Source organism: Pristis pectinata, chromosome 34 (assembly GCF_009764475.1).
Source record: "Pristis pectinata isolate sPriPec2 chromosome 34, sPriPec2.1.pri, whole genome shotgun sequence".
NCBI lineage: Eukaryota > Metazoa > Chordata > Chondrichthyes > Rhinopristiformes > Pristidae > Pristis > Pristis pectinata.
The window spans coordinates 3,055,730-3,074,057 of record NC_067438.1 but is presented as its reverse complement, the minus strand read 5'-3'; the positions used below and the strand labels follow the sequence as shown (position 1 = coordinate 3,074,057).

Genomic DNA, 18,328 nt, shown 5'->3' with positions numbered 1-18,328 from the left:
TATGGGTAAAAGGGTCAGCATGATGGGCTGAAGGGCCCGTTTCTGGGTTGTGACTTTATGACTCTATGATCCCGTTCACAAGTTCAAGGCTTTGATAGCCTGGATGCCGTGTGATAGACCAGAACACAGTGGCACCTTCGTCAGGACGATGGTCAGTCGGAAATGTCTTCGGTCAGACAGCTGTAGGTCTTTGGACGGTCTCTACCCCAGAGGCAGATGGATACCCAGTACTGCGGTACACCAAGTTACTCCGTGTTCCCCACCATTGATTAATTGACGTCAGTTCAAACCCCATATGGCACATAGGAAACTGAACTGCAAAAATTCCTAGTTTCAGGAACGTTGACCATGGAACTACCCACCTGGTGCTCTCAGGCTCATTAAAGTGGTTGACCCCTTTATACCTCCTCAGCCCAAGGGCATTGAGGGACATGCAGTAAATGCTGGCATGGCCAGTGATATCCAGATCCTAGGAAGGAATAAGTGAAAAGATCCAAGAGCAGAATTGAAAGATTCTTAGGAACTACGGGAAATTGAGGAACTGGTGAAGCAGCCAAAGCTCAAGGTTATGACCCACTCCTACTCCTATCCTGATCAGCTGGAGAAGGTGGGATGATGTGGTCATGAGGTTGCCATGGACACCAATAACCAATCCCCGTTCACTGATGCAGAATACTTTACCAATACAAATAACTGAACCATTGGCCACAACTTTTCATTTTGTAGCAAAATACTTTTATTGAACAGAAATAAATAAATACAATCCTTGTCATTAAATACTCTCCAATATAACCCCACTGTGCAGAGCAAACCTGGACAGTGGACTTACTTGATATCCCAGACCATGTTTTAACATAAAACATCACATTTCATATTTCCTTACAATAGAGAGGGAGGCTATTCAGCCCATCGAACATATGCCAGTTCACAGAACAACCCCATCATCTCCCACTTATTTCCTCGTGACCTGTTTTCCTCTCTCTCTCTCGCATGCTTTCTGGCACCCCGCAGATTCTACCACTCACCTACGCGCTAAGGGGCAGTTTATGGCGGCCAATTCACCTCCCTACGCGCATGCCTTTGGGACGAGGGAGTACCCAGGGTAAACTCACACAGTCACGCCCAGACAGCACCACAGGACAGGACTGAACCTGCGACAGCAGCATCACCCGCTGCACCTCTGTGCTGCCCGTGGCCTTAGGAAAGGGGAAAGATAAAACTGAAGGCACTGAAGACCTCCCTGAAAGTGGCCGCACAAGTCGACAGGGTGGTAAAGAAGGCGTACGGCATGCTTGCCTTTATCGGTCAAGGCATCGAGTTCAAGAGTCAGGAAGTTATGTTGCAGCTTTATAACACTCTGGTTAGGCCACATCTGGAGTATTGCATTCAGTTCTGGTCACCCTGTTATTGCGAGGATGTGAGGCTTTGGAGAGGGTGCAGAGGAGGTTCACCAGGATGCTGCCTGGATTAGAGGGCATGTGCTATGAGGAGAGGTTGGACAAACTTGAGTTGCTTTTTCTGGAACGGCGGAGGATGAGGGGAGACCTGATAGAGGTTTATAAGATTATGAGAGGCATAGATAGGGTAGACAGCTAGTATCTTTTCCCCAGGGTCGAAACGTCTAATACTAGAGGGCATGTATTTAAGGTGAGAGGGGGAAAGTTCAAAGGTGTGTGGGACAAACTTTTATTCACACACAGAGCAGTGGGTGCCTGGAATGTGCCGCCAGGGGTGGTGGTGCAGGCAGATACAACAGAGGTGATTAAGAGGCTCTTAGATAGGCACATGAATGTGCAGAGAATGGAGGGATATAGGGCAGAAGGGATTGGGTGTCATTCACTTAATTAGTTCAGCACAACATCGTAGGCCAAAGGGCCTGTTCCTGTGCTGTACTGTTCTATGTTCTATAATGGAAATTAATCCGAGCAAACCAAGATAAATCCTGGTTTCAACGCAGTGGGGATGGAGGGAAAGCAGCTTTGATTAGTGGCTGTTGTTAAACCACAGCACAATGCTGGGAAGAATGGGCAGAGACAGACGCCTTACACTTGAACTAACACTGGCTCAGGTGCAAGCTTGTTCCATCCAGGGCAGCTTCCCACTGATTGAGGGAGGGTTAGACAGACGCAGGTTTGCTGGGCGTTGCTCAGTGATGGGGTGGGTACACGGTGACAGGTCCAACAAAAACATTCCTGCCCTCTGCTCCGATAAATTACATTCCATTCGCGTCCAGAGGAGCAATAAATAAAACACTGTGGCATCCCGCGTGAGAGAAATAATTTAAGTGAAGCTATAAATACATTTCTGAGGCAACAACTGGCTGTGCAGTTGACGCTGATCCTAGCAGACCAGAAAAACAAATGCCAGCAATCCCAGGATTTAGGCTGGCGATGTGGGAGGGGAAGGAATTCAGTGATTAGTGTCTCCCTGGCAGACGGTTTACATTCTTTACATCGGTGGGCTTGGAACCAACACAGACACAATGAGCAGACTTCTCAAACATCTGGCTGACATTTCAGGTGTCCTGAGCTGGAATCTCAGGCGTGGGATGGGGGTGGGGAAGAGATTTTTGTTTTGTTTTATAATTCTATGACACAAAAGGACATTGCTCGATGCCTCCTATCTATCCTGGTGGTTCATCCTTCTCTTAGGAACCCATTCGGCCTTCTAAGGGATGCACAGGTCGTTTAACCCTCTGCCTTATGCTGTTTCTCACCAACTTTTACTGATGCACCATAGAAAGCATCCTATCTCGATGTATCACGGCTTGGTACAGCAAATGCTCTGCTCAGGATGGCAAGAAACTGCAGAGAGTTGTGGACACAGCCCAGCGCATCACGGACACCAGCCTCCCCTCCATGGACTCTGTCTTTACCTCTCGTTGCCTTGGTGGAGCAGCCAACATAATCAAAGACCCCACCCACCCGAGTCATTCTCTCTTCTCTCCTCTGCCATCGGGTAGAAGATACAGGAGCCTGAGGGCATGTACCACCAAGCTTAAGGACATCTTCTATCCCACTGTAGTAAGACTATTGAATGGTTCCTTTATGCAATGAGCTGGACTATGACCCCACAATCTACCTTGTCGTGACCTTGCACCTTATTGCACTGCACTTTCTCTATAACTGTGACACTTTACTCTGTACTGTTACTGTTTTTACCTGTACTACCTCAAAGTACTTTGTGCTAACTCAATGTAACTGCACTGCGTAATGAATTGACCTGTACAATCGGTATGTAAGACAAGTTTTTCACTGTACCTCGGTACAAGTGACAATAATAAACCAATACCAATACCAATGTTTTTGGCTCCCCTGCAACCCCGCACCCATCAGCTCGGTCTTGCACTTCCCTTCTCCCTTGGGGGCACATCCATCTCCCTCCTGGATCCACCCAGACTGGATAAGCACCCATGGGACTGACTTCCTGCGGGAGCCGCCTCCATATTCCAACCACTTCTCAGAATTCCTGCCACTTCTCGGTTGGGGCACATCCATGGGTTTTGCTGGGGGTTCCGGGGGCGGGGGGTGGTGGGGGAGGAATCTCATCCATGCCACTCTTGGCCGGTGCTCACAGTTAGTGGATGGACCTTATGCAGATCGACCCTGTGACGTCTCCCCCAGGAGCATTGCCACCAGGAGGAAGATAACGCTCATCCCCGAACATCTCACTCAGGTAGGGGCCAGGACAGCAACGGCCAGATCCCAGACAGAAATAATAAAGGAAACCCCCTCTCTTTGGCAACCTTAGGACCCACCCACCCCCAGTTATCAGTGGGGCACCTGCTGCAGTCTAATGGGTCGGGCTCTGAGGTCTGTGGGTTCAAGTCTCGCTGCGTCGACCCAACCAGACCATCCCTTCTACTCAAGGAAGTGGATGGGAGGGTCTTTGGGAAGCTGTAAGATGCCAATATTTATCTAATAGATAAATTAATATTTACACCTAATTAAGATTTATCTAAACCCAACTTTAAATCTCAGTCACATTGTCACATTATCTCTCTGCTATGGGAGCTTGCAATGCACAAATTTGCGTCCAGATATCCCATGGCAGTTCAAAGGTCCTCGCTAGGGAGACAGTCCCAGAGAGATACAGCACAGAGACAGGCCCTTTGGCCCACTGCATTCGTGCTGACCATCAACCACCCATTTACACCAATCCCATCAATTTACCCATATTCCCATCTATTTACAGTGTCCAATTAACCCCGTGTTTGGGATGTGGGAGGAAACCGGAGCATCTCGTGTGAAAGGCACAGGGTCACGGGGAGAACGTGCCAACTCCACACACAGACAGCGCCGGAGGTCAGGATCGAACCCGGGTCTCTGGCGCTGTGAGGCAGTGGCTCTACCCGCCGCGAAATGTCCAGCGTTTATGGAATGTGATACACGTGCAGACTCTTTTCTTCAAAGGTGTGAAATTCTCTGGATAAAGCCTGGACAGGGTGGGACTTGAAATCTGATGAAGAGGGGCCAATCTCCGCAGAGCGACCACCCCCCCTCCCCGTCACAAGGCAAACACTCCAAAGAAAGTCTTGCCTTCCTTTGTGTCCAAGTATCTGACCACCTGCTTGGAGACCCTGGAGAAGATCCTGTCACCAGCCTCCAGCTCGAAGATGGCGCCCTGGTAGGAGGTCTTGAACCAGGGGTCGTTGTAATGATGGTGGTGGCAGACCGACTTGGTGGCTTTCAGGAGGATGGTCTCCACTGGGTAGGACGGGGAGAGCTTGTGCATGTCATGGCTGAGGAAGATGGTGTTCCCATCACACTGCCTGGCATAGAAGACCACTTGGGTGTAGATAAAGTACAAACCCGGCTGTTGGATCAGGAGGCTGTTGTTGGAAAACTCGATGCCATAGGAAAAGGCGATACCAACGTCCTCCTGCCATATCAGCTCCTTGGACCGGCCCTTGTTGGGATCAGCTGTTGATTGGCAAAGGGAAAAGCCAAGTGTTATTGGAGGATAAGATATTTATCAGTCACATGTACATCGAAACACACAGTGAAATGCGTCTTTTTGCGTTACTGAGAATGTGCTGGGGGCAGCCCGCAAGTGTCGCCCCCCTTCCAGCGCCAACAAAGCATGCCCACAGCTCCTAACCTGTACGTCTTTGGAAAGTGGGAGGGAACCGGTCCACCCGGAGGAAATCCATGCAGACACAGGGAGAACATTCAAACTCCTTACAGACAGCAGCCGGAATTGAACCCGGGTCACTGGCGTTGTAATAGTGTTACGCTAACCGCTACATTACCGTGCCTTTGGTTGTCCCATTACAGGAAGGATGTGGAGGCTTTGGAGAGGGTGGGGAAGAGGTTCACCAGGATGCCGCCTGGATTAGAGGGTATGAGCTATAAGGAGAGGTTGGACAAACTTGGGTTGTTTTCTCTGGAGCAGCAGAGGCTGAGGGGAGACCTGATAGAGGTTTATAAGATAATGAGAGGCATAGAGTCTTTCTCCAGGGTTGGGAATGTCATTAAACTAGAGGGCATGCATTTACGGTGAGAGGGGGAAAGTTTAAAGGACATGTGTGGGGCAAGTTTTTTTTTACACGGGGAGTGGTGGGTGCCTGGAACCGGCTGCCTGGGGTGGGGATGGAAGCAGATATGATAGCGGTGTTTAAGAGGCTGTTAGACAGGGAATGTGCAGGGAACGGAGGGGTATGAATCATGTGCAGGCAGAAGGGATTTAGCTTAATTTGGTATGGTGTTCGCGCGGACATTGTGGGCCGAAGGGCCTGTTCCTATGCTGTAGTGTTCTGTGTTATAAAGGAGGGTGAGCTGCCTGCTGCAAGGTGGTGCTGAGGTAAACTATCCGTCATAATGGCAGAATGACACAGAAGAAAACAATTCAACCCACACTAACTGGAATCCCATTAGCTCCCACACACCCTCTCCTCATTTCCGCAATGCCCCAATAACTGATTTCCTCACCCTCCTGTTTTTGATTCCTTTTGCTGTTGACCTGTATTGAGGGGTGACTGAGAGCAGTCAATGAACCAGCCAACGTGTCTGCGGAAAGGGGGAGCGTGCAAACTGCAGGCAGACAGCGCCGGAGGCCGGGATCGAACCCGCCTCGCTGGAGCTGGGAGGCAGCAAGGCGCTCTGTACCTGGAGCCACACACAACGCACTGGAGGAACTCAGGGGGTCGGGCAGCATCTGTGGGGGTGTTTCGGGTCGAGACCCTTCATCTGGGCTGAAAGATAGGGGGAGGTAGCCGGTATAAAAGGGTGGGGAGGAAGGGGTGGGGGCAAGAGCTGGCGGGTGATAGGTGGGTCCAGGTGATTTCTTTCCCTGGGGTCTAATTGATAGGCAGTAAAAAAGGCTTTGGGTCTTCAGCACTTGTGGAGGAGTCTCCCCTACTGTAAAACCTCCAGGTTGACTCCCGTCCCCAGCAGGGGGCAGAACAGGCCAGTCAGTGTATCAGAGGCGAAGAGCAGTGGGCGGTTCTAACGCTGTGGTTACCGCAGGCAGGTTGGCAGATGTCAGTGCCACACTGCTGTCTGCGGTACCCATCTGATCAATGAAACCTCATCAACTGCTGGGTTTTCCCTCTCTATCTCTATCAACAGTCCCTTACCGGTGAGGTGTGCGGCGATCTTCCCCCTCGGGTCGCTTCCCACCTGCTTCATGAGACGAGGCAAACCTGCAGAGAAGGAGGTCTCCGTCAGTACTGGGGTTACTCGGGCTGAGATCACACACAGCGTGCGGCAGAGAGAGGGAAGGAGGGAGGGAGGGGGAGAGAGAGATGGAGGTAAAGAGAGATGAAGAAAGAGAGAGTGATGAAGAGAGAGCGAGATGAAAGAGAGAGTGTGACAAGGAAAGAGAGAGTGAATAAAGAAAGAGGGCGAGAGAGATAGAGAGAGTGAGTGAGGGAGGGGGAAGACAGAGAGAGGTGAAGAAAGGTATTTAGAGAGAGAGGCAGCGAACTGGAGAGCAAGTAGAGAGGGAAAAAGATAGAAAGAGAAGGGCAGAGAATAGAGAGAGAAAGCAAGAAAGGAGAGTGGGAAGCAGAGAGAGAGAACAAGAGAGGAAAAGGCGAACAGTGAGAGAGAGAGGGGGGAGAGAGATAAATTGAGAAAACGGAGAGGGAGAAAGAAGGGGGAACAGAGGAACAGAGGGAGAGGGGTGGGGAAGAGATGAGAGGGAGGGAGGGAGGTAGAGAGAAGGGAGGGAAGATAACGAGGGAGAAATAGAGAGAGAGAGAGAGAGAGGGAGGGCAGAGAGAAAGTGGCGCAAGGGCAGACCGCTGGAGCGGCGGCGGGGGCTTGGGAGAGAGGGGGAGAAATAGAGGGACGGACGGGGCGAGATCCCGGGACGGGACGGGGGGAGATCCCGGGACAGGACGCAGGGACCCCGGGACGGGGGCAGATCCGGACACCGACAGCACTCACCGGTGCCTTGAGGCAGGCTCTCCGTCTCTCTCAAGACCGCTCTCTGTGGAAGAACCGGGAGAGTTGGGGCATCAGTGAAACTCAGGCGCCTTTGAGGGGAATGGGTTCCGGACCCTTCCCCGTGTTACCGGAGCCGCCGTTGGCGCGATATCTCCCTCACCCACTGCGGATAATCGGTACCCCAACCCGCCGACACAGACCCGACCCGTCAACGGTACAGCTCCAACCCGGTCAGCTAACCCGGCCCGGCTCACCCTGCGCCCATGAACACTGCCACATTATTCCTTTTGTCTTGCACCATTCATTTATTTTTTGAATTTATAGATTTGATGTTTGACGTTTGACATTATATGTCAGTGATGGTGAACCTGATTCTGACCGGACATCTCCCCCGTCCGTCTGCTGAGCACTCCCAGCCCACACTCCGATTTCCAACGCCCGCCTTTGCTCTAAACTCAAAGCGCCAAGACCTCCGGCAACTTTGCGCCCGAAGTTCGCGGCGCGTCCGGTCACAGAGAGGGAATTCGGCCGGAGCGCTTCCCCGGACCCTCCCGGCACCTGAAGGCGCAGCTTCCGCATGAAATGAGCGGGAAATTCGACCGGGCAGAGGCGGTCGCGTACTGAACCCACAGGGGGTTCGGCGCAAGACAGATCTGGGGCAAAATTCGGGCGGAATCTAAATAATTCTCTGGTCTGACATACCCAATTGTCTTGTCCCGGCTTGGACACCCCAACCGTGAAGAATAACACGCAGGAAGCCGCGGCCGCCAGGGTCAGTGCTGTCACGGTGCAGGCAATCTTCAGGCAGCGGCCGGCCTCGAACCCTCGCTTCCCCACTGCACCGTCCCTGCCGCTCTCAACCTCCGGTAACATCCTCCTGCTGCTCGTGGTCGCGGTGAGGTCGCAGAGGTTTCCTGTTGTGTGTTCTCTGTCGAGCTGCCTCTCAGCGACTGCCGCGGGTAGCGGCCTCATTTTAAAGTATCGGACGGGAATTACCCCGTGTCTCCGAGAATCAGAGGGTGTGTGCTGTACAGAAAGTGGAGATTGAGGATCCTGTGTGCGTGAAAGAGCGAGAGAGAGAGGGAGAATGTGTGTGGGAGAGAGAGAGAGTCAGAGTGTGTGTGGGAGGGAGACTGTGTGTGTGTCTGTGAGAGAGTGAATGGGAGAAAGGCAGAGTGTGAGAGAGAGAGAGTGAGAGAGAGAGTGTGAGAGAGAGAGAGTGTGAGAGAGAGTGTGAGAGAGAGTGTGAGAGAGAGAGTGTGAGAGAGAGTGTGAGAGAGAGAGAGTGTGAGAGAGAGTGTGAGAGAGAGAGTGTGAGAGAGAGTGTGTGAGAGAGAGTGTGAGACAGAGACAGTGTGAGAGAGTGTGTGAGAGAGAGAGTGTGAGAGAGAGAGTGTGAGAGAGAGTGTGAGAGAGAGTGTGAGAGAGAGAGTGTGAGAGAGAGTGTGAGAGAGAGAGTGTGAGAGAGAGTGTGTGAGAGAGAGAGTGTGAGAGAGGGACAGAGTGGGTGAGAGAGAGAGTGTGAGAGGGACAGAGTGTGTGTGAGAGAGGGGATAGTGTGTGTGAGAGAGAGTGTGAGAGAGGGACAGAGTGTGTGAGAGAGAGAGTGTGAGAGAGAGTGTGAGAGAGAGAGAGTGTGAGAGAGAGTGTGAGAGAGAGAGTGTGAGAGAGAGTGTGTGAGAGAGAGTGTGAGACAGAGTGTGAGAGAGTGTGTGAGAGAGAGAGTGTGAGAGAGAGAGTGTGAGAGAGAGTGTGAGAGAGAGTGTGAGAGAGAGAGTGTGAGAGAGAGTGTGAGAGAGAGAGTGTGAGAGAGAGTGTGAGAGAGAGTGTGTGAGAGAGAGTGTGAGACAGAGACAGTGTGAGAGAGTGTGTGAGAGAGAGAGTGTGAGAGAGAGAGTGTGAGAGAGAGTGTGAGAGAGAGTGTGAGAGAGAGAGTGTGAGAGAGAGTGTGAGAGAGAGAGTGTGAGAGAGAGTGTGTGAGAGAGAGAGTGTGAGAGAGGGACAGAGTGGGTGAGAGAGAGAGTGTGAGAGGGACAGAGTGTGTGTGAGAGAGGGGATAGTGTGTGTGAGAGAGAGTGTGAGAGAGGGACAGAGTGTGTGAGAGAGAGAGTGTGAGAGAGAGTGTGAGAGAGAGAGAGTGTGAGAGAGAGTGTGAGAGAGAGAGTGTGAGAGAGAGTGTGTGAGAGAGAGTGTGAGACAGAGTGTGAGAGAGTGTGTGAGAGAGAGAGTGTGAGAGAGAGAGTGTGAGAGAGAGTGTGAGAGAGAGTGTGAGAGAGAGAGTGTGAGAGAGAGTGTGAGAGAGAGTGTGTGAGAGAGAGAGTGTGAGAGAGGGACAGAGTGTGTGAGAGAGAGAGTGTGAGAGAGAGAGTGTGAGAGGGACAGAGTGTGTGTGAGAGAGGGGATAGTGTGTGTGAGAGAGAGTGTGAGAGAGGGACAGAGTGTGTGAGAGAGAGAGTGTGAGAGAGGGGATAGTGTGTGAGAGAGAGGGGAACAGTGTGTGTGAGAGAGAGTGTGTGAGAGAGAGAGTGTGTGAGAGGGACAGAGTGTGTGAGAGAGAGGGGAACAGTGTGTGTGAGAGAGAGTGTGTGAGAGAGAGTGTGAGAGAGGGACAGAGTGTGTGAGAGAGAGAGTGTGAGAGAGGGGATAGTATGTGAGAGAGAGGGGGACAGTGTGTGTGAGAGAGAGTGTGTGAGAGAGGGACAGAGTGTGTGTGAGAGAGAGAGTGTGTGAGAGAGGGGATACTGTGTGAGAGAGAGGGACAGAGTGTGAGAGAGTGTGTGTGTGAGAGAGAGTGTGAGAGAGAGAGTGTGTGAGAGTATGAGAGAGACAGTGTGAGAGAGAGGGAGAGAGTGTGGGTGTGTGCGGGGGGACAGTGTGAGGGGGGGACAGAGTGTGGGTGTGTGCGGGGGACAGTGTGAGGGGGGGACAGAGTGTGGGTGTGTGCGGGGGACAGTGTGAGGGGGGGACAGAGTGTGGGTGTGTGCGGGGGACAGTGTGAGGGGGGGACAGAGTGTGGGTGTGTGCGGGGGACAGTGTGAGGGGGGGACAGAGTGTGGGTGTGTGCGGGGGGGACCGAGTGTGGGTGTGTGAGGGGGGGACAGAGTGTGGGTGTGTGCGGGGGGGACAGTGTGAGAGGGGGACAGAGTGTGGGTGTGTGAGGGGGGACAGAGTGTGGGTGTGTGCGGGGGACAGTGAGAGCAGTTGTGAGACAGGAGAAAGTGGAAGTGTGTGAGAATGTGTGAGAGACGGAAAGGTGTAAACACGTGAGGAGCAAAGTGAGAGTCTGGGAAACATGTGGGAGGGTGAGAACGTGTGAGAGCAGCAATGAAAGAGTGTGAGAGAGAATGAGAATAAGAAAATGAATGAGAGACTTGACGAGAAAGACTGAGAGGGAAAAACTGAGTGTGCTTTTTGTCTGAGCCAGAGAGCCAGGAGACACAGTGAGTGTCCCAATGAGTGCGAGAGGGAGACCCTGACAGGGACTCTCCCTCTCACATACACACACTGTGAAAGACAGGGTGAGAATTCAATCCAGAGTCTCACCTTCTAATCCTTCACCAACATCTCACATAATATTCCCATGGTCCCTGATTCCAGCTCAATCCGACTCCCCCTATTCCGTCCTCCGAGTGTTTCATGGTCCCACTCTCTCCACACGTCTTCCAATATATCAGGTTACAGTGAGTCAACCCACTCTTCTCCCACAATGGATTTTATCAGTCCACCTGAGACCTAAAGGAGTGCTGTCACTACGTGCAGAGGGTCTACCTGTCCCTGGTGCTGCGGAGGATGGATCTGGTCCCTCTACCGTGCAGCGTCCCAGTCAGCTGGACTTTGCTGCACCACTTGTCCGTTGTGGGAGAGTCGTTCCAAGTAAACGCCTTTGACCACAAGTCCATCAGGCAGTGGTCAGAGTGGAACGTCCTGCAGACACTGCGGGATGGGGACACTATGGATGCGGGGTGGTTCCTTGAGCAGACTATCCAGATGATCTGGCGGAACGCCTCATCGCCAGAACTCACCAAAACCATCAAGACCTCGCTTGGCTGGTGGTGAGAGGGGCCGTCACGGTCAGATCCTTCCTATACAGGCGACACATCACCCCCAACGCATGCTGCCCTCGGGATGGCTGCGGTGGGGAGGAGACGTCACCCACGTCTTTGCAGACTGTGGATTGGCTAAGAGGGTGTGGAGACGGATGCGAGGGTCCGTGTCCCGGTTCATCCTCAGCAGCTGCGTGACAGAGGGCTCTCTGATCTCCAGGCTGTTCCCGGGGACACACACCTAGACAGACATCAGGTGCTGCTGGAAGGTCATCAACTCGGTGAAGGATTCCCTTTGGCCTGACCGAAACCTGTTGGTCTTCCAGCCCAGCAAGATGTCCGTAAGGGAATGCTGCCGACTGACACATTCCCTGTTGCCGATCGAGCAGGTTGCTTTGTCTTGGATGGTGCTGCACTTGGAGTCATGCTCATCCAGGCAAGGAGAGAGCACTCCATTGCACTCCTGACTTGTGCTGCATCGCCGAGTAGAGGCATTTGGAGAAAAGCAAAGAAAACCTTGGTTCCACGACGCACACGTAGCATTGATCACACGTAGAGGACATGTTATGAGGATACTGAACCAGTCATCTTGAGCTGGGTTGCAGTACACACCTAACCCAACCTGAAATCAGCCCCTTCACATCAAAAAACTATCCACCTCTTTCATGAACATCACCAGCGACTGAGCCTCCACAGAGAATTCCAAAAACTCACCACCAATTTCTCCTCAAGTCTCCCCTGAGTGGCCAACAGTGACCCTGGGTCTAGACCCCCCAGCCAGACAGAAAGACCAGTCTTTTCATGAGATGGAACATAGAACACAGTACAAGACAGCACAGGAACAGGCCCTTCAGCCCACGATTTCTGTGTCAAACACAGTGACAAATTAAACTAAATTGTTCCTGGCTGCACACAACCCATGTCCCTCCATTCCCTGCATATTCATGTGTTTATCTAACTGCCTCTTAAATGCCTCTATCATATCTGCCTCCAGCACCACCCCTGGCAGCCCGTTCCCAGCACCCACCGCTCTCTTGCCCCACACCTCTCCTTTAAATGTCCCCACTCTGACGTTAAGTGCATGCCCTCTAGTATTTGACATTTCTACCCCCAGAATAAAGATTCTGACTGTTGACCCTATCTCTGTCTCTCATAATTTTATAAACTTCTGTCAGGTCTCTCAGCCTCCGCCGCTCTAGAGAAAACAACCCAAGTTTGTCCAACCTCTCCTCAGAGCACATGCCCTCTAATCCAGGCAGAGTCCTGGTGAACCTCTCCTGCACCCTTCCTGTAGTGGGGCGACCAGAATTGCACACAATTCTCCAAGTGCGGCCTAACCAACAGCTGCAAAATAATCTTATACTCAGTGCCCCACCAAAGAAAACAAGGATGCCGTGCACCCCTTCACCAACCTATCTACTTGTGTGTTAACATATCGGCATAAACCTGTCCTGGGCCCAGCACATAGATGCAATCACAAGGAAGGCGCGCCAGTGTCTTTACTTCCTTGGAAGGTTAAGGAGGTTAGGCTTGTCACCGAACACTCGAACTAACTTCTACAGATGTACTGTTGAAGGTATCCTGACTTGTTGCATCAGGGTCTGGGATGGCAATTTGAATGCGCAGGAACGTAAGAAGCTGCAGAGAGTAGTGGACTCTGCCCAATACATCACGGGCACATCCCTCCCTGCCATTGGCAGGAGGTGCTGCCTCAAGAAGGTAACATCTGTTATCAAAGATCCCCACCATCCAGGCCATGCCATCTTCTCGCAGCTCCCATCGGGCAGGAGGTACAGAAGCCTGAAGTCCCCACACCACCAGGTTCAAGAACAGCTACTTCCCTTCAACCATTTGGTTCTTGAACCAACCAGCACAACCCTAATCACCATCTCGGTATAGCAACACTGTTACCACTTTGATCACTTTGCATTAAAATGCACTTCATTTTTTTTGTTCTAATTGTGTTCTTTCTTGTAAAAATAGTGTATAATTTGTTTAATTTATGCTTTTCTTGTGAATGCTGCTTATCTGATGCCCTGTGCCTGTGATGCTGCTGCAGGTAAGTTTTTCATTGCACCTGTGCACACATGGACTTGTGCAGATGACAATAAACTCGACTTTGACTTTGACCACTTTCAGGGAGCGATGGACTTGGATCCCAAGACCCCTCTGATGGTCACTGAGGGATGAACTTAGAGGGCTTCCCTGTACCTTGAGGTAGGGCCAGGGGATCCTCTGTCCACCCCACATTGCTTTGTAAAGACGGGGCTTCCAACACCATTGAACGCTGACCTGGAATATCGTGTAGATACCCAAAAAGGATGTACGCTGTGGTGGGAATGAAGGGAAGATTCTGTGGGCTGGTTCTTGGTGGTGGGACTGCATATAAGGAGAGACTGAGTGGGCCAGGCCTGTAATCTCTAAAGTTCAGAGGAATGAGAAGTGACCTCACTGACACCTACATAATCCTCAGAGGGCTTGGAGGGGAGATCCAGAGAAAGTGTTGCCCTTGGATGAGGAGCCTGGAACTAAGTGTCACTGTCCTCAGGAGTAGGATGTGCAGGACTTACAAGAGGAGGAACTTCAGAGAATCTCTGGCGCTCTCTGTGCAGGAGGGGGGTGTGAGTGCCCAGATATTGACTGCACACAACAGTGAGATTGATAGAACACAGGGCAGGCACGGTAGTGTAGTGGTTAGCGTAACGCTATTACAGCGCTAGTGACCTGGATTCAATTCCGGCCGCTGTCTGTAAGGAGTCTGTACGTTCTCCCCGTGTCTGCGTGGGTTTCCTCTGGGTGCTCCAGTTTCCTCCCACATTCCAAAGACGTACGGGTTAAGAAGTCGTGGGCATGTTATGTTGGCACCGGAAGTGTGGCGACACTTGCGGGCTGCCCCAGAACATTCTACGCAAAGATGCATTTCACTGTGTGTTTCGATGTACATGTGACTAGTAAAGATCTTATATATAAAAAAATAGAACATTACAGCACAGTACAGACCCCTCGGCCCACAATGTTGTGCCAACATTCTGTTCTGCTCTAAGATCTATCTAGCCTTTCCCTCCCACATAGCCCTCCATTTTTCTATCATTCATGTGTCTATCTAAGAGTCCCTTAAATGTCCCTAATGTATCTGCCCCCACAACCTCTGCCGGCAGTGCGTTCCACCCCTGACATCCCCCTTATACCTTCCTCCAATCACCTTAACATTATGCCCCCTCGTGTTAGATCTCGAGATTGTGGAAGAATGGAGGGGGATGGGGGAGAGAGCAGGAAGATGGCGTTTAGGTAGAAGGTCATCTTCGGTCTTGTTGACCGTGGGAACCATTTTGAGCGGCTGAGCCTGTTTTTGGATCTTGAGCTCGAGCCTGTGCAGGAGGTCTGGGCCAGGAACACTCGGAGAAGAGGATGACTCACCCAACTCAGAAACACAAAGTGAAACAGAAGTGGTAGCGGGAATTTGTAAGAGACGGTGCAAAATTGCATAAACCCCGGAGAGGGACCATAAAGGGATCAGAATAGTTCTCTCCCTTTTCCTATAATAGTACACTTCTCTCACTGGCTTTGCAGTTGATATTTTTGGAACTGGAGTCCAAACCACAATGATGTGACTCAGAGGATGCACCATCATCTTCAGGGCTGCTGCTGTGGGCCAGCCATGGAGTCCAGACAGGAGCAGTGGTGTGGGAGGTGGTGATGTGGTCACACAGTGGAGGAACAGGCCCTTCAGCCTATTATATTCATGCTGCACACCATCTATAATAATCCCATTTACCAGCACTTGGTCCATAGCCTTTTCTGCCTTGCTGATTCAAGTACTTATATAGTTATGGAGTCATAGAGTCCTACAGGAAACAGGCCCTTTGGCCCAACTCATCCATGCCGACCACGGTGCCCACCAAGCTAGTCCCATTTGCCCGCATTTAGCCCATATCCCTCCAAACCCTTCCTATCCATGTACTTATCTAAGTGTCTATTAAACGTTGTTATTGTACCTGCCTCAACCACTTCCTTTGGCAGCCCGTTCCATATATGGACAACCCTCTGGGTAAAGAAGTTGCCCCTCAGGTCCCTTTTAAACTTTTCCCCTCTCACCTTAAACCTATGCCCTCTCACCTTAAACTATTTTTAGTTTTCTTTCCCTGGGAAAAAGACTGAGTGCATTCACCCTATCTATACCCCTCGTGATTTTATACACCTCTATAGGGTCGCCTGTCAATTTCCGACACTCCAAGGAATAAAATCCTCACCTGCCCAACCTCTCCCGATAACTCAGGCCCTCGAGTCCTGGCAGCATCCTCGTAAATCTAAAAATGCAGTGAGGGTCTCTGCCTCCACTGCCCCTTCAGACAGGGCATTCCAGATTCCACCCACCCTCAGGGGAGACCCCCTCTGACCCTCCTACCCCTTAACTTGAAACTCATGCCCTCTGGTTTTAGACACTTCCATTGCAGGGAACAGTTACCCACTATCCACCCTACCGACATTTGCATGCCTCAGTCTGGTCTCTGTTCAGCCTTGTCCACTCCAAGGGAAAATAAACCCAACCTCTGCAGTCTCTCCTCGTAACTGAAGCTTCCATCCCAGGCAACATCCTGGTGCATCTCCCTTGCACCCTCTCCAGTGTAAGTACGTCCTTCCTGCAGTGTGGTGACCAGAACTGCACAGGGTACTCCAGGAGTGCCTTGTTCACCACCTTATCTACCTGTTCTGTCACTTTCAGAGATACTTGGCCTTGTACACCAAGATCCCTCTGATCCTCAATAAACCCGAGGGCCCGACCGTTCACTATGTCCGTCCTGATCTTATTTCTCCTCCCAACGTACATCCCCCTGAGAAACTGAGGCCTGGGCAGAGCAGCCATGATCATATTGAGAGGGTTGAGGGGCCGAGTGACCTACAACTGCTCCTGTTTTCTTGTGTTCGTGCTTATCAAGACTACATTAAATCTGCCGTTGCTCTGCTCATGTATCTTCCTGTAACCGATGACTACACTTCCAATTCTGTGTCTTCTATGAACTGACTAATCACACCTCCTCCATTCACATTCAGATTACTCAGAAGGGTGCCAACACCCATCCCCGTGATACACCACAGGTCACAGGCTTCCAATCACCCTCATCCCACTTGGTAAATTGGTTTATTATTGTCACATGTACTAAGGTTTAGTGAAAAGTTTGTCTTGCATACTGTTCACACGGATCAATTCATCACATCAGTGCATTGAGACAGTACAAGGGAAAACAGTAACAGAATAAAGTGTTATAGTTACAGAGAAAATGCAGTGCAGGCAGACAATAAGGTGCAAGGAGGTAGATTGTGAGGTCAGAAGTCCATCTTATCGTACTGGGGAACCGTTCAATAGTCTTATAACAGCAGGATAGAAGCTGTCCTTGAGCCTGTGCTATAATTACCCATTTCATATCACTCTGCATACAAGTCCTATGATTCTTTTGTTTCATTGAATAATTACCCATAATTATATTATTGGAATATATAGTGTATCCTGTCATTAATCAATACCATGAAATATATTATTAATATTATCAGCTTTAAAAGTGTATGGGAGAATCTGCTTAAAGTCAGATTTTTTTAAGTCCGATCATTCAGAACCCAGAGAGACCCTGTATTCCAAGTGCAGGCTGACCAGGGCGCTGTATAAAGTCAAAGTCAAGTTTATTGTCACATGCACAGGTCCATGTGTGCACAGGTGCAATGAAAAACTTACTTGCAGCAGCATCACAGGCACAGAGCATCAGATAAGCAGCATTCACAAGAAAAAATGTGAATTATATGTAAATTATACACAATTTTTATAAGAACAAACTAAAACAAAGTCCATTGTATTGCAAAGTGGTCACAGTTTCGCTGTACTGGAGCAAGATGTCTCTGCTCTGGTACTCAAACCTTCCTGTGGGAGGCAGGAGAATCTGCCACAGGTGGGGTGGGAGGTTTTGGTGGGGCAGGGGTGGGTAGTTTGGGGGATGCTGAGCCTCTGTTTGCTTCGGATACTTGGGCTTGAGGTCCTCAGTTCCATCACAAATTCTCCTCTTCCACCGAGCAATCATGAGCTCCCCAGTTCCAGCAATCAGTGGGGATTCTTCAGTGAGGCTTTGAGCACATCACTGAGAGATACAGCGCAGAATCAGGCCCTTCAGCCCATCGAGTCTGTGCTATCCATCAACCACCCCATTTACACTGAACCTACATTAATCCCATTTACTTTTTTTTAATCCTCCCCACATTCCCATCAACTCCCACCAGATTCTACCCCTCACCCATGCCCCAGGGGCATTTTACCATGGTCAGTTAACCCACCAACCCAAATGTCTTTGGGACGCAGGAGGAAACTGGAGCACCCGGGGGGAAACGCCCCCCCCCCCCCCCCCGCGGTCACGGGGAGAATGCGCAAACTTCACACACAGACAGCGTCGGAGGTCGGGATTGAACCTGGGTCTCTGGTGCTGTGAGGCAGCGGCTCTACCCGCTGCGCCACTGGACCAGCCTTGAATCTTTTCCTCTGTCTGCCTTGTAACCCTGCCCTGTGACAGTGCCATTCCCCTGTTCATCACTGTGCGACCTACTGTCTCGCCTCCCAACCACTCCCCCTCCCACCTCAATCCTCCTGCCGTCCATCGCCACGAGGAGTGATCTGCAGCGGCCAATTAACCCACCGACCCCACACGTCTTTGGGATGTGGGAGGAAACCAGAGCCCCTGGGTGGGGAAACCCACCCGGTCACAGGGAGAATGTGCAAACTCCACACAGACAGCGTCCGATGTCCAAGTCTCTGGAGCTGTGTATCACCAGTTCTTTCAACTACACCACTAAGCCATAGTCAATATTTATTAAAGAATAATGAAGGTTTCAGATCCTACTACACATGCAAGAGAC

The 18,328-nt window shown here is 51.0% G+C and overlaps 1 protein-coding gene across 1 annotated transcript; it reads right to left on the bottom strand.

The window, feature by feature from the left end:
• Positions 1 to 951: 951 nt before the first annotated feature.
• Positions 952 to 8,363, bottom strand: LOC127585814 (lymphotoxin-alpha-like). The gene is made up of 4 exons (XM_052043511.1): positions 8,094 to 8,363; positions 7,392 to 7,434; positions 6,578 to 6,643; positions 952 to 4,922 (listed from the first exon to the last, which is right to left on the bottom strand). Exons 1-4 carry the CDS (start codon positions 8,361 to 8,363, stop codon positions 4,507 to 4,509), a joined length of 795 nt encoding a protein of 264 aa, XP_051899471.1. The 3' UTR covers positions 952 to 4,506.
• Positions 8,364 to 18,328: the final 9,965 nt, after the last annotated feature.